Here is a 25666-nt window from a genome sequence, read left to right on the forward strand (position 1 = left end):
GGCTTCAAGATATATATCCTGGAGTTCTATTAATAAGCAGTGACCAGTTGAGTTCAACCGGGTCTGGTATGAGATAGTAAGTCACTGATGACAATGGTGGATGTGTCGCTCAATTTCGTGGATTGGTTGAAGTTAGACATTAACACCGTTGAATGCTGGCCAGCTCCGTGGTCTAGCTGCTAAGCGCTCGCGCGCCAGACTGATAGGTCCTGGATCCTAGATTCGAATCCTGCAAGGCGGATTCGTGGGTGCGCACCTCTGAGGAGTCCCGCAATGGGATGAAACGGTCATCCAGTGATTTCACGTTTTCCATGTTGTTCCAGCTTCAACTGACTAATGATCTCAACTATTGAAAAAGTTAGTATTCTTTTGTGACTTCATTTATCATTCCCAGTATAATTAACGAGTCATTTTATTGATTAGAAAGGATAAATCAAAAGTAGAAAATATTTATTTCTACTCAAATGATAGAAAAATAAATTAGTTTCATCAAACTTAAATTTATTGAAAAATATTAAAAGCAAAAAGGAAGTTTATTTCAAGCATGATCACATCGAATAATTTTCACTAGAGAAGAAATGAAAATTAGAAAGAACTAAACAATTGTTTCATCATAATGTGGTGTGAGCTACTTATATCCACATAAGTAGTATATAATGACAGTCAGGAATAGGATGTATTTTAGTAGAAGATCAAGAAGGAAAGAATGGGAATGTAAAGCAATTGGTTTGAAAATGCAGAAACAATGAAATCTGAGACAATGGAATGATATTTTGCAAACTAAGTATTTACTGTATTGTTTTCAGATTTTAGTAAGAAGTTCTGTAGTTTTGTATTCAAATACATTCGATTTTCCCCATTTGCGTTCTTGTTCACTACATTAATACATGATCCATTAATAGTGGACATTCATAGCTTCATCAGAACTGAAATCTCGAAATTGTCAGATCTCATTTCAAATGTATAACTTTCAACTAAGATTCATTGTAGAATTTCAGACTAATATCAATTAGTGACGAATGTCATATATGTAAGATTTAATTAATCACTGTAAACTTATTCAAATAAATACAAATTTATTTATTTAACAATTTGTAAACAGTTTTCTACTTCATATTGTATTTATATGAATGTTTGTATCCATGTGAGATACATGTGGTGATTATGAACACATGCAAAAACAAGGTATATGAACTCGTTTATTTATTTATTTTTTCTTCCTCTTTTTTCTCGAAATCTACTAAAACACTTCCGAATAAATTGAGAATGAATTTTTATAGTAACTAATTTATTTATATATATATATATATATATGCAGAGTTAGTTATGTTTACATTTTAATAATACTGTTGGAAACATGCTGTGAAGAGAATAAAAAAAGAAAGAAAGAAAAAAGAAAGTTTAAATAAATAAACAAATAAAGAGAAATACAAATTTGATTTAAAAAAATAATCTAACCCTTGGATGTTCTTGCACAAATTAAAGTGGATGAATGTAATGTTTTTCAAAGAAAAAGTGCTACAAATAAAAGATAAAACATACAAAAGTTATATTTTATAAGATTGAAACTATTTGGGTGAGTGGGGGGGGGCTAAATAAAACTATTGAACACATGTTTATAAACTATTAATAAGTTTACTTTATTCTGATACTAGAGTTATATAATACTAAATATGGTATAGCAAAATCTATAAGCAAAAAACTAAACTAGTTCAAGTAATCCATCTGTAAATAAAGAAATAAATTTGATTGTTAAATTGATTTGATGTATTGTAGTGTGTGTTATGGATGTCGACAAATATAAGTAGTATGTCTCATCAATCAGCAGTGGAATGCCTGGCGATAGAAGATTGAGAAAATCAAAAGAAAGAAAACAAGAACAGAGAGTGATTGATATAGAAATGAAGGAACAACAAAGTCTGAGACAATTCATGGATATTTTGAAAATGAAGTATTTTACTGTACGGTTCTCAGATTTCGCCAAGACATTTTGTAATATTGTATTAAAATGAATTTAGTTATCTTCAACAGCGCTCTCGTTCACTACAGTATAATATCACTACTTTAAATGCTATAGGTTTCCGGTATCGAGTCGCTTCCAACAAAATGTGTGGATTTACAAACAAAGCTGTAAAATATACTGATATAAAAGATAAATGTAAGTCGTTTTAGAATTAAGATTAACCAATACAAAACCTGGGTTTAAATCTTTCAATGGATTACCTTTAACCATTGTTTATCATAACCAAAATTCAATAAGCTATCCTATAGTTTATATTATTATTATCATCGGATATATTATCGATTGCATAGTGATTGGGCACATTTGAGGATGAACTCATTGAAAAAAAATCACTTCTCTTAACCACTATTTCTTGTTTTGTCTCTATGAAAGTATCATCACAAAATACAACGCCATGTCGAGTCAATAAGTTAATTGAGTACACCATAGCTTGATCAATAAAATTCTCCTGACACTACTGCTAACTAAATAATATACTGCTGAATATCCTTTAGTGATCACTTAACAATCAATTCAATAATACCTAAATTTTCAAATGTAACAGCAACAAACAAATATAGCTAGAAATAATCGATTCTAGCTGTTCTAATCAGTACAGTTTGAACAGAGCGTTGTATTATATACATCTATTTGTAAATTCTTTCTTGTATGTTGTATAAATGTTTACATTATATCAGCATGAACAATGAAATGAATAAAATGGAGTAATTTCTTATCATTTATTGAATACATATTTTATCATTATTTACTTAAAGTAATAAATCTATGCGATAATTTCATTCTGATAATCACTATTGCATTGTGGTGTTCACATTCACATGGATCCATCATTAACTAGTAACCGATGTCATATTTGCTTCATTTTTTTTTACTGTTAATCAATTTCTATCTAACAAACTATAATCATATTTGCTTATATACAGTAACCGTATAGAAAATCCTGAAATGTTTTTTTGGAAAAATCTCTATAAAATGTGGAGGGTGGGGGGTATTCCTTGTACAATATCAACATCAACATATATCGTTTTAAAGTTGATTAAGTGATTTCATCCAGCAACTGTGTAGTGTAGATAAATTTCCATGTCGAACATTTAAATAACTTACTTAGCATTGATGTAACAATTTAAGCAATTCGAATTAACAAATATTTAGTTTATATTGAAAAATAAAATATACAAAATATCAATGATGGATAGTGGCTAGCGGTGGAATCCAAGACGCGCGTTTCGTCCTATTTGGAAATCGTCAGCCGGATGTACCTGCATCTCAGAGTTGATGTTCACTCTGGAACTCGAACCCAGTAATATTCGCTTCAAACGCCATCGCGTTATCCACTCAGCTACTGAGTCCTGATAGCCACTTGCTCGTGCAATTGGATGAATTTGGATTCACTTGGTATTGTTTGGCTTGTATCTTCCCATTGAGGTTTAAAACTGCAATTGATCAGTACCAAGTGAATACAAAATATCAGTTACATAAAATAATGAACTTTAAATGTTTATATCAATCGTATAAAGTAAAATATCAAACTTTCGATAGGAAATTGCAATATTTGATAGCTAAATTCATGAGTCCGTTAAAAACTAGATCACCATAAAAAAACCTGGAAGTACTGAATGATCATTTCCTTTTAGCATAAAACTCTGTAACAGTAAGCAACCACGATCTCGCATGCAGGACTCGAGCCCATTATCTTCTAAGGAGTCTCATACTAGAACAAAATGGTCATCCAATGTTTCCAGGTTTTCAATAGTGATCTAGTTTTAATTAATTCATGAATTCAACTATTAAAAATTACTACAATCACCCTCATTTTGATCATTATAATTCTATAGAATTTTCAATTAAATTTATCAAAAAAGGGTTTGTAAAATTTATTATAATCATTAAGTAGATTAATTATTTTTATTAAAATAAAAAGTTGTATTCAATTAATTTCACTTAAATGTTTAGTAAATTTCAATTTTTATTGTCTTAGATATAAATAACATTTTATTGCATAGTTTCTTTTTTTGTTTGTTTGTTTAATGGATAATAAACTGTACATGTCTAATAAAGAGAATTTCGTTTTTAATTATTCATAATAGATTCAATTGTTGTTGTTGTTGTTGTTTTACTTGTATCTTTTCATTGTTATTTAAGACTATAATTGATCAGTCTTCTATTAGCAATCTTGTGAATATTGCCTTGATATTGTCTGAAGTCATATACTTTATAAGCGAAGATGGATAGTGGTTAGTAATAGAATCTAGGATATATGTTTTGTTCTATTTGGGACTTGTCAGTTGGATATACATACATCTTAGAGTTGATGTTCACTTTAGGATTCGAACCCAGTACTGTTCAGTCCACTTAGCTACTGAATATATATATATATATATATATATGTTATATCTAGAACGTTGTTCTTGATATACCTTGTATAACGTGAGCAATAGAACACCAGAACCCTTCCAAGTCGCAATGAGAAAACAGAAGACTAACGAAAGGAATATTATTACCAGACAGTGCCAATTATAGTACAAAATTGTCAGTCATTTATATTTTTTAGTAAAAACGAAATCATCATTTCAGTCCACCAATCAGCATAAAGGGGGTTATTAGTATTGTCCAACTAGGAAACATTCTTCCAAAAGATTATTGGATGGAACATCTTCGGCTTCTTCTGAGCCTCCTTTAGCTTCCTCGAGTTCACCCGTGGTCCGTCGTCACAATATATATATAAGAGTTCAATAGACCTGTTTCTACACTATTTCATTCAAGGTCTATGTAATGATATAAAGTATTCATTGAATTGTTGACAATTCCAATATATTGAATATTTTACCAGAAATAGGTTTTTGTGAATATTATAGTAATTTAATAGTTGAATTCATTAGCCAATTGAGGCTAGACTATCATGAAAAAACCTGGAAACATTGGATAGTTGTTTCGTCCTAGTTTAAGACTCATCAGCAGTGCGCATTCACAATAGATTAACTTTTTGACAATATTTGAACTTCTGCAATCTCTTTATATGTCGAGTATAAATAAAACCAGAAAATGAAATTATAAAGAAAACTTTATCTTCTGAAACAGTTCATGTTTAAGAAATAAAGTATCATAAGTGATTTAGAAATTCTGTTAATTCTTTATCCCTAAAAAATTGTCAAATTAATAGTGAATTGGATATAGTCAATGAAATTAACGAAATATAACTAGTTTTAAGGGTTTACTAGAAATTTAATTAATTACTAGTGGATTTTTGACATTTATCAGCTTTCTTAATTGTTATATAACAAAGTAACTCCATAGAAATATTTTTACATTCAGTTATTGATTAAATTTAGTGTAAACCTTATGTTTCAAGCTAACCGCTTTCAACGTTAAAATCATATTTCTAAATCTCACCTAGTCTATCTCGATTCGGTTAAAACATTAATATCTGATTTTGATTAATTGAAAATTAAACAAGATAGCCTTGCCTTCCTACAAATTTATAAATGAAATAAGATTTCAAACCAATAACTATAACTGATAAGTGTTGGAATCCTCCCACTATCAGTATTATGAATCGAGACTGGTCAGTTTCTTTGATATATGTGCATTCTGTGCAGTTTCCTTTGATATGGCCGTCTAGTTATTCACTTGCAGCCTATAACATTAACAACAGAAAGACATAAACATATACAAATAAAATTAATACTCTTTGCAAAAGCTTGTGGCTATTTGGGTTCAGTGTTTTAATGCACAACGTTATGTCATTCAAAGTGAAAGGTACTAGGTTCCAATTCTAATGTGAATATCAACACCTGAATGAATGTACATATAACTGGTGAGTCCTAAATAGAACAAAACATTTATCCTTCATCCTACTTTAATTACATCTACTATATTAATTAACATTCCTATGAATAAACCATAAAATTATAGTTGTAAAACTCTTTTACACCACTATACAACATTTATTTGTCTAAAGTTATTGATCAACTTTGCAAATGAACTACATCTTAATCATTAAATAAATAGGCATTTCCTTTTATTTCAAAACACTAAAACAAAAAAACATAAATGGTAATTTACCTTTCTTTAGACGAAATATTCAAGTTAATTTTAAAAAGTTTATTATCATCATAAATTTAGTTACTGGCTTAATGATAAAGTTTAAATAATAGTCTACAATGAGATAAATCAACGGCTTTAGTCATAAAATTTCATCACTAATTATAAATAGTATAATCTCGAAACTTAACCAATTTTCTTAGCTAACAACAATACTTCAGTCATGAAATGAACTGTATTAATCAACAAATCAAATCATTAGGATAGTGTATTTCGCCAGCATTCGCCATCCAACCCTGTCCTAGGCAATCCTTTCCAGCTCTTTCTAGTTGTTATTCATCTTTTTCATGTCTGCTTCTATTTCCCGATGTAATGTGTTCTTTGGCCTTCCTCTTTTCCGCTTCCCTTCAGGATTCCAAGTTAGGGATCGCCTCGCGATGTAGTTTGACGATTTCCTCAAAGTATGTTCTATCAACTTCCAGCGTCTTTTCCTAATTTCCTCTCCAGTTGGAAGCTGGTTTGTTCTCTCCCACAGAAGGCTGTTGCCTATGGTATCCGGTCAATGGATGTTGAATATCTTGTGTAGACAATTATCTTTAAAATACTTAAACTTTCTTGATGATGGTTGTAGTAGTTCTCCAAGTTTCAGCTCCGTACGGTAGAACTGTAGTGATGTTCTTACTGAAGAGTCTGACTTTGATATTGGTTGAAAGTTGTTTTGAGTTCCATATGTTCTTCAGCTGTAGGAATGCGACCCTTGCTTTGCCAATCCTCGCCTTTACGTCTGCATTTGATCCTCTTTGTTCGTCGATGATTCTTCCCAGGTATGTGAAGGATTCTACATCCTCCAGAGTTTCGCCATCAAGAGTGATTGGATTGTTGTCCTCCATGTTGTATTTGAGGACCTTGGTTTTCCCCGTGTGTATGTTGAGGTCGACTGATGCAGAAACTGCTGCTACACTGGCTGTCTTTATCTGCATTTGTTCATGTGTATGCTTTAGGAGGGCTAGGTCATCTGAGAAGTCCAAATTGTCTTATTGGTTCTGAACTGTCCATTGTATGCTGTGTTCATAGACGGATAATATTATCACAATTTGTTGATATTTCATTTTAATGGTTTTCTTCTTTCATTATGCATTTATGAAATGAAACAACTTAAACTAAAGTATCTTTACACCTAATCTTACATTGTACGTGTTTAATTGATTAAATGGTTATCTAATTAATATAAGTTTTTTTTTCCACCAAACTAGTAACTTCATTTCTACTTTGAATGTCAAATAATTTATCTTAATTACAAGAATTCACATTGTTTTTCTTTTGTAAATTTATTTCTTTTGTCAACGTATTATGAATTTTGCTTACTCAGTTTCTTTTTTTTCTTTTTTTTTGTCAGATAAAGGTATCACTAGAACATTTAACATGAAAATTGTTTATCACAGGGAGAAAACATTTAAACAATTATATAATTATTGAAAAATTATAACATTCATTATCATGTTAACAACTGCATTAAATTTTCTTACGGATAAACGTAAACGATTTCATCGTTCGGATACAATGCCAGCTTTTACAAATGATTCAAATTTCTTTAAATTAAATTCGGATAATCAAATTATTGAAAATGACAAACATTCAAATGTAGACAAAGAAAGTGATGACCACGATAATAATGATGATGATAATATTAATAGTAGTAATAATAATAATGACGATGGAATAACTTTAACTAATATTCCCAAAAGAGGTATTAATCATTATCAAGGTGAAATATTAGCGGATAAAAGTATTGATTATCAAGATGAATTACCATCATCGACATCAAAAAATTATGCACATGAAAAACTATTTGAAAATAATGATACCAATGATGCAGATGAGGATGATGATGAAGGTGGTGATGATAATGAATGCAATACTAGTCTTGTAAATTTTCCTTCATTAACATTAAATGATAAACATTCTATAGAAAGTATAAAAATACCACATAAACAGCATTTATCAGTCGGTAACTTAGATAAATATCAATTTTTAGATCTTGAAACAAATTTATATCGTCATGGTAAAAATCATCTGAATAATCCTATTAATGAAATCATTTCACGTCGTTTATCTCATGGTTATAGTTTAAGTAATGTACAAGTTCTATCGGATAATACAAGTTTAAAAAGTGATGTTTCGTCATCAGTTACTTTTTCAAAAAAGACATTGAGTGATATACAACAAATTTCTAAAGATAGAAAGACAAATCATTCATCTAAATATAAAAAAATTGAAAGCACTAAATCTTTACGTTTTCCATCTGAATTAAAAGAATCTCATACTTTTATTTCTAATGATTCTAATACAGAACAAACTATAGAATCAACTACTAAAATATCAGGTAAATCAAAAGTTGCTAAAATGCGTGCAAGAGCAGTTGCAAGAGCAGCAAAAGGTAAATTAAAACGTTCAAAAAGTAGTGCATATATGTCAAGATATTTTCAAGAATTCAATTCAAATGATGATAATAATATAAGAGGACGTTCATCTAGTACACATCGTAATAGTGATATAAATCTTAAAGAAAATCAATTCATACAACAATTATCTGATAATAAAATATGTTCTAATTTAGTTAAAAATTGGATTGATAAAACTCCACGTCTACGTACCGATATATCACCACAAAATATTATAAATACAAATAATCTTTATGAAATAACAAATATAAATGAATATTTTGAAGAACTTGTAAATAAATCGAATACTTATAAATTTCAAATTATAAATGCACAAGATTATTCTAATCCATATCATGAAATCACTGATACTATTCATGAATTAAATGATAATAATGATACTACTGATAATAATAATGATAATCCTAATAATAATAATGATAATATCACTATTCCAAGTAATAATTCTATTGCCAAAATTTTATTCAATCGTAATTATACTACTCAAATACAAAATATAAATAATATCAAATCAAATCGTTATTCAGTTGTGAAAAAATTACGTAGAAATAATTCAAGTATTACATATTCTAATGATCAATTATTAACTATTACATCACATAATGATCATACAATCATATCAACTAATTCAACCGCTGGTGATTTATTACTTCCTATAAATAATTATCCATTCAATAAATATAATCTAATAGAAAATGATAATTATTTAATGAAAAATTTAATTGAACAATTATTTATAATGATAAAACATAATGATTATAATCAATTTTTTAAATTATATAATCAATTAAAAAAATTAAATCAGAAACAATTAAAACAAATTCATATAGCAACTAATGAATATGGTTTAACATTATTAGATTATGCACAAATTAATTCATCATTTATATTATTATCATATTTATTAGTATGTGAATTTTTATCAGGACCTATTATAAAATCAATATTATATTGTCAACCAAAAGATTATCATTTACAAAAAATCAATAAAATTGGTAAATATTTAGAAAATTTATTAGATGAAAAAGAAATTCAATTAACTAAATGTAAATTAGATACAAAAAATACAATTACATATATAAATCAATTAACAATCAATGATAATGCTAAATATAATAATACTACTAATAATACTACTAATAGTAGTAATAATAATAATTTAATACAAACCTATAATCAACAAAATAATGAACAAATCAATAATACAATAATATATGCTGAAATTTCAATGAAAGAAAAACAATTACAATTAATTATAGATGAATATGAATATTTAACTAAACTAATTTATAATTATAATAAATTACCAAAATATACTAAACCACCAAATAAAGTGAATATATTTTTATATTCATCTAATTCTATATTAATTCGAATAAGTCCACCAAAATATAACACATTGAATGGTAATCATGATGATGATGAAAATACTTTGAATGAGACTAATACGACTACTACTAATAATAATAATAATAGTAATATTCATCATGATAATGAATTAGATCATAGTTCATGTGAATCAACCGATATGGAATTTATTCATGATTCATTAAATGAAGGACGAAAAATTAATGGTGTACATAATATGCATTCAAATAATTTTATTCTACGTTATTGTATAGAATGGTCAACATGTCCAAAATTTTCTAATAATGAAGTATATCATTGTTTAGTACAACCACCAATTCGTATTATTAAACCAGATATAAATAAAATAAAACAAAATCAATATAATATGATACGTGTAGGTTTTTATTGTTTAAATAATTTACCTGAAAATAAAATGATATTTATACGTGTATATGCATTTTCTATACAAGGATGGTCTGAACCATGTTTAGCCTATCCTAATGGATTAGTATTATCATCATGGATTAATAATAAAATATGTGAACAATATCAAATGATAATACAACGTGAAATATCAATTTTACCATATACAAAATATGTTGGTTGTGCTTTAGATAAACAAATTGATACATATAAAAATGATTTATTTAAACAACTTTATTCATGGACACGTAATTTATCCATAAATTCCAATATTACTTATAATACTATATCGAATATATCAGTAAATAGTTTAGATGAAACAAATAAAAGAACACGATCACCATTATTACAAAGAAAACGTTCATTTCGATTTCCATTTATAAATAAAGGTTTAAAATTTGTTAAACAAACTAAATCTGGTATTTATTTAGCTATAATATATCATACACCGTTATCTACTACTAATAATAATGAATTTAATAAATGTAAATATAAATCCAAAATTTTATTAGCTGATGATTCTATACCAATATTAAATATAACGCGTGAAGATTATACCAATGAATCAATGTTAATATCTGATTTCAATTGGTTACAACGTATTATATCTGATACATTTTTTAATATGGATTTACAATTTTTATATGATCATATACCAAATACATCATTTCCAACTAATTTACAATTACGTATAAGATTATTAGAAATATTACAACGATTAAAATTATTATTGAATACATCAAATCTTGGTATTATATATCCAGAAATAATACGTTTAAGATCAATTGATCCAAATTTAATACAATTGAAAACAATTAAAATGGATCATTCTGATATGATACAAGAACAAATGAATTCATCAAAATTATCCATAGAAACAAATGATTCCATGACAACAATAAATAATATTAATTATGAAAATGATAATTTCAAATCAACATCATGTTTTTTATTTATATTACTTAAACGAATTAATAATCCTAATGATATTTTATTAAATAATAATAATTTAAGATGGTGTAATATTGATAAATTTTTAAAACAAAATAAAATTAAATTAAATAAATTATTTGAAATACAATCAAATATTGATTATTTAAATTATAATATAATGACAAATATAACAAAAAATTTATTATTATCAACATTATATTCACATTTATTAACAATACGTGGTAATCATATATATATATTACCTGAATCACAATTGATTATGAATTTAGATATATTATTAAATTATTCCGAACGTAATAAATCTATATTAGATCCTGGTTTATATATTGTATTATTACAAATGAAAGCAAATATGGATCAACAAGCATTTATATTAATATCCAATACATCATCTATTATACATATGTTACCATTTGAAAAAATTCGTAATAGATCTCATGTTAGTATGGATGAATGGTATAGTTTATGTAAATTAATTAATAAAACTAATGAAAAAATTGATAATCAATTTATTGATTTGAAATATTCAATAAAACGTTTTATTATACAATTTATAAAATCAATATTCAAATTAGCAAATCGATTATGTTATAATATTAATGATTTAAAAATGTTTCGTATATTTTTACCAGAAATAATTAAAATATCACCAGTACATTCATTTATTATATTATTACCACCAATAGATCAAGTATGTTTACCACCTACATCAACTAGATTACCACCAACTAATTGTTCATGGATATCAATGACATATTTTGAAAGACATTTAGGTATTAATTATGATCCATTATTTCATAAACCAATACAACAATTAATATCATTTTTAGAATTAATTATTCCATTATCACAATTTGCTCAAAGACAATGTTTAAAAGAATCAGATTTATTACAATTAACTGAACGTACTCAAACATTACAAACGATTCAAACAAATTTAGAAAATATATATCAATCAAAAAGATGGTTAAGTGAAACAATATCAATTGGACGTGATCGTAAAAAAATGTATAATTTTCATATCACTATAGAACAAATTATAAATGAATATATTGACATTTTAAAACCTTATTTAATCAAATCAAATCTTGAAACTTTAAATAATAATGAAACAATAAACTTTAATGATGGATCCATTGTGTTAAATACTGAAAAAACAGCGAAACCTAGATCATCATCTGTACATAGTGAATTATTTGATACGACTGCTATTTCTGAACGAATAGACAGAAGTACATTACCTTGTTCACCTACTGAAACAAAACATAATGGAAAGACTTCAGTAATACATGTTTATGCAGATTATCCAACAGGACTTACTCCTGGAGTATCAGTACGCCTCCTAATCAATATGCGTACAACAGTTGGTGAAGTAATTGATACTGTAGTAAAACAATTATTGGAAACTGCGGATAGAAAAAATTTTACAACAACTGAAAATAATGATTCACCATCTGCATTATATTCTTTCGACTTCACTCGAGCTAATATAAAACAAAATTTAGAAAATCATTTATTCTGTTTAACTGTATCCGTTGGTCAACTTGAACGTTGTTTACCAAACACTGTACGTTTAGCTCTGCTTAGAAAACCATGGAGATTTGGAAAATTAACAATTCGTCTTCTTAGTGATTTATCAAAAGATATTCAACATCAAATACCTTTAAATACTGTTGAATCTAAAAATTCTTGTTTATCCGATCAAATTGTATCTCCTTTACTGACAGTTACTCTTGTTAAACCTAATTTAAAACAGGCTAATATTAATTCACCTCCAGAGATTTTACATTAAACATTTTCACTTTTTATTGAATAAATTAAAACAGAATTACGATTTACAGTTTATAAATATATTTGTATGTACTGCCTTACAAACAATTGACTAACGTTTGCTTCAGGGGATATAATTATATTTAATTATTGAATGTATAGTAAAGTATTCAATGATAGAAATCCTTCAAATTCTAATGTAAACAACAATCAGTCAACATCTATACTATACATTACTTATCCTTTAGTCTTTCTTATTAATAACAACACTAAGAATGTATGGGTTTTTTTTTCTTTTTCGGCGTACATACTCTAAGTTCTGTTCTATGTATAGAAAATTTTTCTTAGTAAAAATAAACGTAAATAAAAATTTACACAGCAGGATTGTAATAATTCATCTTCAATAATTGTACTGTTTACTTTTTTTCGCTTGTATAATATATTATCGTAAAGATGTGATTTGCAACTTCTGTTGTATAGTTTGTTCTTATTTTTCTAAATACACCTATAGGGTATATACAACGTAGGATACCAGCTGCTGTGATTAGCATTCATTTGGTCAGCAGCAAATGTAAGTGATCTTGCTACAAGTGTTGTGATGTACTATGTAGGAGATAGAAGAAAATCATTCTGAGCCAAAGCACGATAAGATCGTATTGAAACAGAAGACTTAATATTATGCTTAATCCTCAATCTAATCGAATGAATTGTTTATAATATTCATTATTGAGAAAACATTGGCGTCTGTAGTTTTTTGTCAATAATCGGAAAGGTGAGTGCTTCGTGATATTCATTTTCAGTGAGAATAGGTCTATCAATAACGATAATGGTATATACTCAGTAAAACCTGATGTCCTATAAGTAGAAAAGTATGGCTGAAAGGCTCATCAATGAGGATTCAAGAGAGTTTCCTAACGCCTTTATACACCAGTTCATAGACAACAGAAGACTTTTATAAGACAAAGCCTAGAAAGATCTTAAAGAATTATTAAAACTCATGATTTGAAATGTTGTTCATCCTCATTAAATGGTATGTAAAACAGGGAAAGATGAAAACACCAACCAGTAAATTTCTGCTTTTAGGTAGCATAAACATTCCACGAATTCAGCCAATTTGTAATATGGTAAAACCATCTTCTAGTGTTAACTTTCATCGTTATCAATTATATGGATGTAACCACATTTGAACATAAATGTGACCAGGAGAATTACTCTGACTGTAAAAGAAAGTTCTATCGACCCTTAAGCTAGTATCAGTGCACGTGTATATGTGATCTAAAAGATACTCTAACGAGTAAAGTATGAGCTTAAACTAAGGTGATTTCACATTTATTTAACACATATATTAATGATATCGACAAAAAGTAATATACACATACATAAACGTAATGGAAAAGAATAGAAATCATAACAATTACAGCAAAACGGTCAAGAATACCACTAACATTTAAAACAACTAGGACGTATAACGACTAATCAGAACTATAGGATATATTAAAGCAGGATACTTCAATCAGTTTGATCACATAATATCTAGACATAATTAATAGTTAAGTAGAAGATGAATCTACAAAACCCTCTATCTATTGAAGGTTTATATATACAGTGTAGTATCTCTGCTTTCATCGTTTTTGTCAAATCTAATATAAAAGGTGTTTTGAAAAGTTCTGTTTCATAAGATTACCCGTGTTCGTATAGAAGGTATTATAAAAGATGAAATAAAAATGTCAAAGAAAATATGATACAGAATGGATGCACACCAAAGTCCATAGACCAATCGAAAATCGGTAAAACTGTATTTAGGTGACGACCTCTAGTCGGGCCAAGAGTGACTTTGCAATAGCTATACCTCTTTTAAGACAAAGGGAAAACAAGCGGTGAAAATCAAAATTACGTCTCTAAACACCAGTGAAGTGTATGTAGGGGATTTACTCGGTTTATTAGTTTGCCGAGAATTGATAATCAATTTTTTATCAAAAGGTAGGTTAAGTTAATTACAAAAACTCATATAAGGAAATCGGCATTCATCAAAGTCCCTTCACATGTTATTAATTCTCTTATTATGCGTTTTCCCATAGAATTCATGATATTTGTGTGCAGACTCACTGGAAGTTCTGAAAAATTATTTTATTAGACAGTCTGAGGACCATGTAAATAAAATTCCTGAGCTTCAGACAATTTGAGACACAATAATACCTACTATTCATTAGGTCATCAATGAAATAATGTAGTTAAAAGTTTAGGAAAAATGGGATAATTTTATACTGATATTTGCATACGAATTACGGTGTATTAATTCACAGATATGGTCTATATCAGAAGGATGAAGCTTTTTCATAACTTTGTTTCCATACCGTGTAATATTCACTGCATTGTAGATCAATAGAGATTTCATAAATTTTAGACATCTTGTACTAAGTTCTTCATTAAATACAAGCTATATGTTACTATATCTTAAATTTCACTCAAAAAACTGAAAACCCACTATCTCGAATGAGATTAGTTCTTCTCCAAAGTATAGTTTTACCGTAAAGTGTAAATCTCTGAGAACTGTTACGGTCTTAACAACAAAAGACCATACCTGTATATGTGTACCATTTAAAGCTGAATCGGATAACTTTATTCTGAAACGAAAACTTAAATCGAAATGAATATAACCTATAACCCACTCAGGAAATTTTAATTGAAATGTGAAAATCCATAATGTGCCAATAACAATAAGTACCATATAAACAATTGCAGCTCAACCAACTGTAATTTTTAATTTGAATTATTATGAACATACAGGAATAAATAATTGTGATATCCATTCTAGATTGGTTAAACATTTGATTAAGTGGTTCCGAATGCAAATAAACCCAAAGATCTGATGACGAACATTAATCCTTTATTTTGAAGCATTTAAGAATACATCATACGGCTAATTTAAAAACGGCTTTCATAGTTAAATATGGAGAGTGATTAAAGACGAGTACCTGAATTTATTGAAACTTTCCACGAATTTCCTAATACTAATTATTCTGTACACTTTAGTTACATGTTTACACTTGTCTGTCAGTCTGTTTACGACCACTGAAATTATAATTATATCATGAAATGAAATATCTTTACAAATCGACATTAGTAAGCGTGATCTACTATCCAGGATTATAGATATATTTACGGTTTATCAGTGGTTTTAATGTTACAATATACTGTGGTTGTTCTCAGTCATTTACAAATTTACTGTTGCTTTATCTTCACTTCTAACAGCTTCTACAGTAATAAACTTATTTCAGCAGACTATGAGTGTTGCTTTATCCTGTGGTCTAAGTTTCAAAGATCTACTGTTTGAGGTAAACACAATACATGTATGGTTGTGATATTCCTTTCTTTAGTCTTGTTGACTATTGATCCTACCAATTATCTTTTAAAAATCTCAAACTCTATTGTTCATGGGTTATTTCAATAAAACAAAACTGTTTTACTTTGTGGACAAATATGAAGATGGTATTTTCGAACAAAAATATAATTGCACGGATAGAATGAAAAGATCTGCATTGTACGATGAGTGCTGTACAAGGACAAGGTTGGAACAACAGTGACAAATTTTAGCCTATCAGAAAACAGATTGTGTAAATAAGGAGTTGGATTAAAATAAAGGTATACTACAAAGAGTAAAGACATTTTACATAACTAATGAATCTGTTGAGGTCCTCTACAAGTTACTGTCTGTAACCCGAAAAAGAACAACATAAATTGTCCATATGGATGTACATTATCCGTTTTCTCTAACCTTTGTAAAAATAAACAGATTTTTAGAAAACCCAATATTGTTGATGGTTAGGGAATCGGAGTTAGAGTTTGGGTTATACATATGTAGTTACGATTAGGAGTTACGTATGTGTTAAGATTAAAAGCTTACTGTTATGATTAAGGGCTTAACTTTAAGATTTAAGGATAGGATTGACTTGTGTGTTATGTACAACTCACATAAGTAATAGGAACTTGATACGCTTAACACAATAAACCAATGTAATAGAAGAAACCACCTTTCGGTATCATTTTAAACGTTTTTAAAGTCCGCTTTGTGCAATATAAAATAAGCCTTATTCATTTTTGAATTTATTACAAAAACTCAAGAGCTGTTTTTGCAATTCTGATTAGTTTGCACTTTAACTTACTGGACTATGTCGACAGTCAGCTAATTCGAAAGGATTTTGAAGACTTAATAAACTACTAACAGATAGAATGTGAACGACAGCTGTCTATTTTCACTAAAAAATGAATGGAAATCTTGAAACACTTCATTATAATCGTAAACTGATTAAAAACATTTCTAATGAACAATAATATCTTATAGTCACAAACGATGTGTAGTCTGACTGTAGTTATTTTGTCTTGTTCAATGCAATTAATTCTTATCATATCTACCTACTCAGTCACGTCGATAAACTTTTAAGTAATGTGACATTAATAGGAAATGTTTCGTAGTGACCTATCTAATTTAAATATTTCTATCATGGGTGAACTTCAAAACGCAAAGATTTAAAATACTTACATCCGTTTATCCATACAATTAAACCAATAACTACTTATATTAACATCACCTAACTAAGGCTTTTAGATAAAAATCTTAGAATGCCCCCCCCCAAAAAAAAACGGTCTAAAGTAACATCGTAGATTTGTTTTTTCACTTGAATTACTTGAAGAATATTGTATCCACAATTGATTATTAACTCATAATAATAAATATGAATCTCTTTTCAGAAAAAATCATTGAACAAATGAACAACTTCTTTTAAGCCAACTAGTAAAAGATGAGAATTCAATGACCTTTTAGCTTTAACTGATGTACATAAATAAAGTATTATGAATGATTATATATATATATATATATATACCTATCGCCATTTTCCACACCTTTTCTAAACACGAAAATGTAAGCATTAATTAATTATCATTCTACCTAATAAAAATATTTCAGATTTTTGTATTATGTAATCTATTTCATGTATTTATTAATTATGATTTTTAAGATGCCTACAATCTCTTTTTTCTGTGTTCATCACCCAAAAATGAACACAAAAGCAACGAAGGTATATTATTAGGGAGGAAAAACAAAACAGAAATCAATGTTCTTGTTCACTTTGTATGTATTTATTTATGTACATATAATTTTGTTCATGTGTATGTACCCAAACACACACACACACACACATCTTCATATCAAGAATGTGCACATATAGTAGGATCATTGAAATGAACATGTATGAATATCATTTTAACACTTCACTAAGAATATAAATTAGAAAATCAAACTGAAATTGGTTTATAATGTTAGTCAAATGAAGGTTCAATCATTAAATCAACTTTATTATTATTATTAATACGGTTGAATTTATTGTTTTTTCTTTAATTCACTTTGATTAGAAGCGGTTAATAAAACGAAAAAAATAGCTGAATAAATTCATATGTACTTTTACTAATATACATTTTTTAAAAATTATTTCCTTTTAAAATTTTAAATAAAGGTATATGTAGCGGTTTAAACATTCTCTAAGATAGTCTTAATATGAGGCTTGTGTTATTTTCGATTGCCTTCCCTAATGAATGTAAGTGCATCAGGTCATGGATTGAGGTCGGCACCTTTTCTTTTATTCTTCTATTTTTCAACCCTTACTCATGCTACTCTGAGTGCTCCCTTAGTACACAACATACCTTCTGGCTAGACGCGAACCGCTACAGTATGTAATTTACACTTTATTTTAATCTCTTCAATATTCAAATAATTAGCCATTAAATTGACTGCTAATTCGAAAGTAATAACAAGCATATATAACTATTTAGTTGAGATATCTTTTAATTTAATGAATTTTCATAATTTATTTTAACAAAAGAATTAAAAGTATTATTACTACGGTTCAACTTAGTAGTTTCGAATAAATTAAACTTTGAATAGATTGTTAATAATAAAAATGGTATACTTCTGAAATTGCAATGAGTATGAAACTGAATTGCCTACGTTTCATTACTTAATGTTAGCCACTTCATCAGAGAATAAAAATAATTAAATGGACAAAAGGTTAAATAGTACAAAAGAAACAAAGCACATCAATTCATCCAGTTAGAGAGTTAGAAGAAAAATTAAGATTAGCACATAGCATTATCATGTCAAATACATCAACGAAAGACTACTGAAGGTGTATTTATCAGTAAGTGGATAGTGGGAGTTGACAAAAATTTCATGCGCGGTGATATTCCGGCCCAACGGTGAACAGACTTGTGTAATGACGGAATATTAATTCTATCGTGAGACTGAGAACTTTAATTTGAGAAAATCCGAAATATACTATATCAAGTTTTATAATGACACATCAACTAACTCAAGGCATCCATCATACTAAAAATTAACATTCCACAATTACTTTGTTGTTGAAACAAAATCAGATGAGACTTGGTCAGTCATTTTTACATAACAAGTAGTCAAATCCCTCTGTGGTATTTGCATGAACTAGTGATTACTTCGTACATGATTGCCAACAGATTACGACTTCCAAATATAATACGTTCATTTGTGCTCATCTAGTTCTACCTGCTTTAAATTACACTACTTCTTTAATTCCTAGTTAGTACAGTAATTCAAATACTTATATCACACCTTCTCTAGGATCTTCAATATGATGTTTATAATGAGAACTCCACAAAGTAATGAAAGTTATCAAAACTGTATTATAGCTTCCTGTTTATTCACCTTTGATGATGAGACTGTAATTTATGGACGACCCTTGAGCAACGCTAGAATGACCTTCAGAGTATCCACATAATAACTAGGGCCAAATGATTATAAACCTGTGTGACGAATAAAAATAATGATTAACAGTTGATGGGTAGGGTTAGGAATAAGATTTAGAGTTTTCATCACCAACCGACATCAGCTAAAATGGCTGGACCCTTTCTAGCCAAACGGATGAGTGCATTTCGCGACCAAATCCTAGACCTGTTATCTTATTTCTTATTGGTCTATCAACAAATTATAGTCTCGTCCCTTCGATCTTTGTGAAATTTGATGTTGATTCTAGGCGCTTATAAATTCACATATGAAAAATACCCAGGTCAGCATAATAATAAGAAACAATTTAATGGAATGATAAACCAATAATTAGTTGGTAAATAAAGTCCAATAGTAAATATACCAGAATAGTTGACTGGCTTTCTTTAAATTTAACACTTCCACATAACCTGTGATAACAACAAACCATACATATGGTAAAACCAGAGTTGTTCAAATCAAAAAAACCTAATCACTTGTATATAAGAATAAAAATTTACATCCCAGACATTCTTGAGTATTGTTGGCTAGTGTCTAGCAGTGGAATTTAGGAAGTATGTTTCGTTCTATTTGGCACTCATCAGCTGGACGCGCCTGTCTCAGTGTTGATGTTCACATTCCATGCTCGTTAAAATAAAATAGAGAGAAAATCAACAAACTGAGACGCAACTGCTTCTAATTCGGCTCACGAGGCATTTTAGTGTCTTTGATATCAAAGATTTTATTTTCTCTGCATAGTTTACGCTTTTGCTCGATTCAGTTAGCCTTCCCTTTGTAGACGTTTTCTGTTTTATTTATAAATTTACGGATTTATATAACATAAATACAAAATCATCAACAAACTAATTCGATAAACTTTGGTAATGCCTTCCGTAAGTTCGCCACATAAGAAGGCATTTGAGGAATAGTTTCGCAACTGTCGCGTTGTTTCAAATCACTTGTCAATCCATTCTATATATCTGAACAGGACTTATGTTAAATTTGTGGAGACAGTTAGTAGGAAGCTCTAGACTGGGTTTTCATGTCTTCACCCACTCATCATTGGTTGACTTAGTTTCGAAAACTGGCGCTATCCAGTCAGAATACGTTGCACACTTATAAACAACCAATATAACTGTCTTCAAAGTTTTGAAGCAAATGAGCCTGCGTTACTGAGCAAATAATTACTAATAACATTCATAACCAACATACAGTAAACGATATCTTAAGTAGGATTATGCAAGAGTTTTTGTCAAGTTTTAAGATGAGAGCGATACATTGTTAACTACTTATAAGTAGATAAACTTTATACGCACAAGTTTGATCTGTATGTCATACAGTCGAAATGAAGTATTTAAAAGTCCTCTGCTATGTTGTGTTGTGTAGCATAAAACTCTGATGGCTCTCAGAAGTATTATCATATTTGATGTTGGTGACTTTCTGACTAAGGAATTGACGACGTTGTTTACAAAGGTTTGGGAACTAGAAAGTGTCCCAACGTCATGGAATGACTCGATAGTTGGCTCTATCTTTAAAAAGGGTTCACGTCGTTCCTGTAACAACTATCGGGGGATAAGTCTACTTCCGATTGCGTCCAAGCTATTGGCTTCCGTCATACTTCGTACGTTGTTCAAAACCCGAGAAAGATTGACTCGCGAGGAGCAGGCTGGGTTTCGTTCTGGTCGAGGATGTATTGATCATATCTTCACCCTCCTCCAAATGTTAGAACACCGTCATACTTATCAAAGGCCAACAATCGTAGTGTTTCTTGACATAAGGGCTGCCTTCGATTCGTTGGACAGGACTGTTCTCTGGGATTGTCTATTAAAGAAGGGTGTGCCTGAGAAGTTTATTAACATCCTAAAAGCCCTATATAAAAACACCTCAGGCAGAGTGAGGGCATACAACCACCTCTCTCCATTGTTCCATTCAAGCAGTGGGGTTAGGCAGTGTTGCCCAATCTCACCATTCCTCTTGAACTTTGCCATCGACGACATTCTGGAAACAGCTCTGATGGATGTAGGTAATGGTGCTGTGGATCTGTTGCCTGGAGAAAGACTTCTCGACCTTGAGTATGCGGATGATATTGTCTTACTGTGCGATAATGCCCAAGGCATGCAATCCACACTTAATCAGTTGGCAATCAGTGTCCGTAGGTATGGTATGTGCTTTGCACCTTCGAAGTGCAAAGTACTTCTACAAGACTGGCAGGATTCCAATCCTCTACTCACCCCGGATGGTGAGCAGATAAACGTAGTCGAGAAGTTCGTGTATCTGGGTAGCTGCATAAGTGCTGGTGGGGGTGTGAGTGATGAGATCAATGCACGAATAGTGAAAGCCAGAGCGGCTTATGCCAATCTGGGCCACCTTTGGCGCCTTCGTGATGTTAGTCTGGCTGTAAAAGGTCGGATCTACAACGCGTCGGTGAGAGCAGTCTTGCTCTATGCTTGTGAAACCTGGTCTCTCCGAGTTGAGGACGTTAGACGACTCTCTGTGTTCGATCATCGCTGTCTCCGAAGGATTGCTGACATTCAGTGGCAACACCATGTTAGTAATGCAGAGCTTCGGCATCGTGTGTTCGGGCACAGAGATGATAATGCAATCGATGTCACCATTTTGAAACACCGACTTCGGTGGCTTGGACATGTTCTACGAATGTCGCCCCAGAGAATTCCACGTTGTGCATTATTTGCCGACTCTGGGACTGGTTGGAAAAAGCGGAGGTGGTCAGTGCATGACATGGTGTCGTGGCATGAAAGAAAGCTGCAAAGGACCGGCTTCTGTTGGTCCTTCACGACTCCCTGGTTGGGGTCCGAAAGATGGTGCTACACAGTGGCTAGAGACGTTGTCAGATATGGCTCAGAATAGAAGCCAACGGCGATCCTGCTGTAACCTTCTTTTACTTTCTTCATAAAAAGTGGTTGTATCTTGCTTAACTGAAAGAATTCTTTTTGATTGTACCTTTCCGTTCCTCATTATTATTACTATTATTACTACACTACCTTACACCAACCTCTTCGTTATTGTTCTTTTTTTACGCTCCTTACCTTTTTTTTCTTTCTCTTCGAATTCTCATTGTTTTCTGCGGCGCATATATATTGGCGCTCTTTTGTACCAATATTTATGTGTTCAAATGAGTAAACAAATAAACTCAGAAGTATTGCAATGCCTTATCTAACGTTTTACGCTTTGCAACTTATATTCAGCAGAGGTAAACTGACCCTCAAGCTGTTAGTCTCAGCTGTAGAAATCTGATTTATTACTTCAAAAGCAAAAGTAATTCCACTAACCTCTACAATTTTTTTGGTTTTTACAATCAAAATGGAGTAAGAGGAATTCGCCACAATTTAATATTTTGGAAATTCCATCCCATACCCGAGCATTTGAATACATTGATTATTACACTAAATTAATATATTGACTTCAAAGTTTCAAATACCTCGTTCGTGTGCATGAAACATAATGGTCGTTAGAGTTATTCATATGAAGTTACAAAAACTGATAGCGTTTCAACAATTAATCGAGTAATTTACTCCTATTCCTAAAAAAACTTCGATGTGCTAGGGTATTGAGGGTAATTCACGAATAACATATCCTCTATATACTTCCAGTGCTAAGAAACGTTTTCCCAAACTACAGATGGAATATGGCCTATTCCGCAACCGTCATGAGCTTTCTTGAAATAAGACAAGTATTATTCGATAGATTAGTTCATCAACAGGGCCCCCTATGATTTGACGAGAAAAAGTAGCACTGGTAAATCATGACGTTGATGAACAATGATGAAAACGAGAACAAGAAAAGGAGGCAATAAATAAAAATACGGTGATAGGATCCTCAACATTTAAATGAGGGGAAGGAACAAAGGCATTTGAGTTGCTACAGTTGATTTATCTTCATAAATCATAGTCACACTTCGACCTCAGCACCTCTTGGGACCTTAGACTCTACTATCATCTCAGTCGCGATAGCACGTTGGTCTACCCATATATCCACACATACCCAAGACCACAGTGAACATCCATAGCACAGGCAAACTCTTCCCCACCATACTCGACGATCTACATTTACGTGCCAATATCCCGCAGCAAAGGTTCTTCAGTTTGAAGCTGAAAACATTTTAAAACCTTTGATAACTATGTTTCATATCCGTGAAGTAACCACTGTGCAAAGTTCTTAACACTCAATAAACATTCATATATCTAACCGGCCGACAGATAATGAAGCTTAGCAAAATCCAAATACATCTTGATTATCTATCTCATACTTTCATAGGACGTGAATACACTGGGGTTGTTTAGTATCAACAATGCGAAGTCGTAAACCACCTCACAGTTTATTTAGATATAACTATATGAACCAAATATGTAGTAAAGGTCTGCGCTTGCTAAAAGATCCTGTAGAATCTTAAGTTGCTATGGCCTTTATTTAACCGGAGTAAATCCGCATCTCAACTATCAGACCTTAAGATGAAAAGAAACCGTTAAAACCCGGGAGCGAAAAGTCAAGTCTTGTTGTCAGTCAATTAAAAAAATAGCAATCAGTACTAATTCGAATTATCAACGAAAATTCCCATTAACAATTCCCAGCTTTCTCAAAGAAACGTGACGTAAATGAACTTATTCATTTATTTTAACACCTAATTTTGGTACAAGGATGGACCGAATAGATATGCGCCACACAGATCTAATTTGATGTGTGTGAGGGCTGTGAACTCCGTAAGCTTTGTTTTATGCGGATTTTTCGTTCGTGACATGAAAAAACACCGAGTCCAAATGAAAAAGACAAATAATCCAGTATAACCACACCAAAACTATCTATACAAAGCATATGCTGAGTAGTTCAACTGCCAATTTAGTGATACGTGAAATACGGCTCCCATCAGTTAATGACTTGAATTCACGAAGCTCGTTTTGTTTTCCTATACTCAAGCTACCTGTGAGACAGGTGACGTCTTTCTAGAAACCAAATGGACGGTACCCTAAGTAGTAGTTATCTAAATCTATGGCTGCAAAACATTACTCCCAGAAATAGCGGGTATTTGTATGATGACCTGTCCCAGGGCCAGCCCAAAGCCACAACTTTGCTGTTTTTTAAGATGATGGATTTTAAACTTATCCTACATGTTTAATTCCGCGAATACTTTCCAATAAAATTACCTAGGCTTAATATATTTTACTATATTTGATACTATGACTACTTCTAATACTCTAGTATTCATTTTAATAATTTGGCGGTTTCTCAGTCATCGATCCCATCAAATAGGAGATTTTCATCACGTTGTTCTCGGAAGCGAAGACTATCAACGCTATTGCAACTAAACCAATGTAGTGGCTTGGGCCTGCGTCCAGTTTGGGGTTCGGTTAAACAATGCCAACAAGCGAAAACTACGCTTTGACGTGATTAGCTCGTGGAACGCCCAAAGAATGAGATACAGAATACACTAACTTAAAGTTGCCAGACACGTTAAAACATGCCCCATATTATTTACACAAAAATGACCAGAGACGAACACTTATTCTTCTTAATAATTTACCATGAGAGAAACCTGCAAATGCAGCAATTTCTCATTTCTAACTCAATGGAAGGTCATTTGAAGGAGTCCCAGCTAATGCGAAGCTACTGCTGGGAAGCATAACCGTTAACCAATAACCCAAATCTACATCATGTTGTAACTTCAAGTATACAAGTCGAAGTAGAAACTACATCTACTCCCAACACAATCCACTATGCAGTTAGCACAAATCTGAGAATATGAAGCACAATCAGGTTAATTAGAAATCTCAACATTTGAATGCGTGTAGAGAAAAGAAAGGTGATTATCCTCAAGATTCTAAAGCAACTACATAGCAG

The 25666-nt window shown here is 30.6% G+C and overlaps 1 protein-coding gene across 1 annotated transcript in view; it reads left to right on the forward strand.

The window, feature by feature from the left end:
- Positions 1 to 14044, forward strand: part of MS3_00005040 (uncharacterized protein) — a 54111-nt gene extending 40067 nt beyond the window's left edge. The window contains exon 2 of the mRNA XM_051213055.1: positions 7461 to 14044. Coding sequence (XP_051068993.1) covers positions 7562 to 13045 — 5484 coding nt within the window. The 5' untranslated portion in view covers positions 7461 to 7561 and the 3' untranslated portion in view covers positions 13046 to 14044. The remainder of the gene's footprint in view (positions 1 to 7460) is intronic.
- Positions 14045 to 25666: the final 11622 nt, after the last annotated feature.

This window comes from Schistosoma haematobium, chromosome 3, assembly GCF_000699445.3.
Source record: "Schistosoma haematobium chromosome 3, whole genome shotgun sequence".
Classification (NCBI taxonomy): Eukaryota; Metazoa; Platyhelminthes; class Trematoda; order Strigeidida; family Schistosomatidae; genus Schistosoma; species Schistosoma haematobium.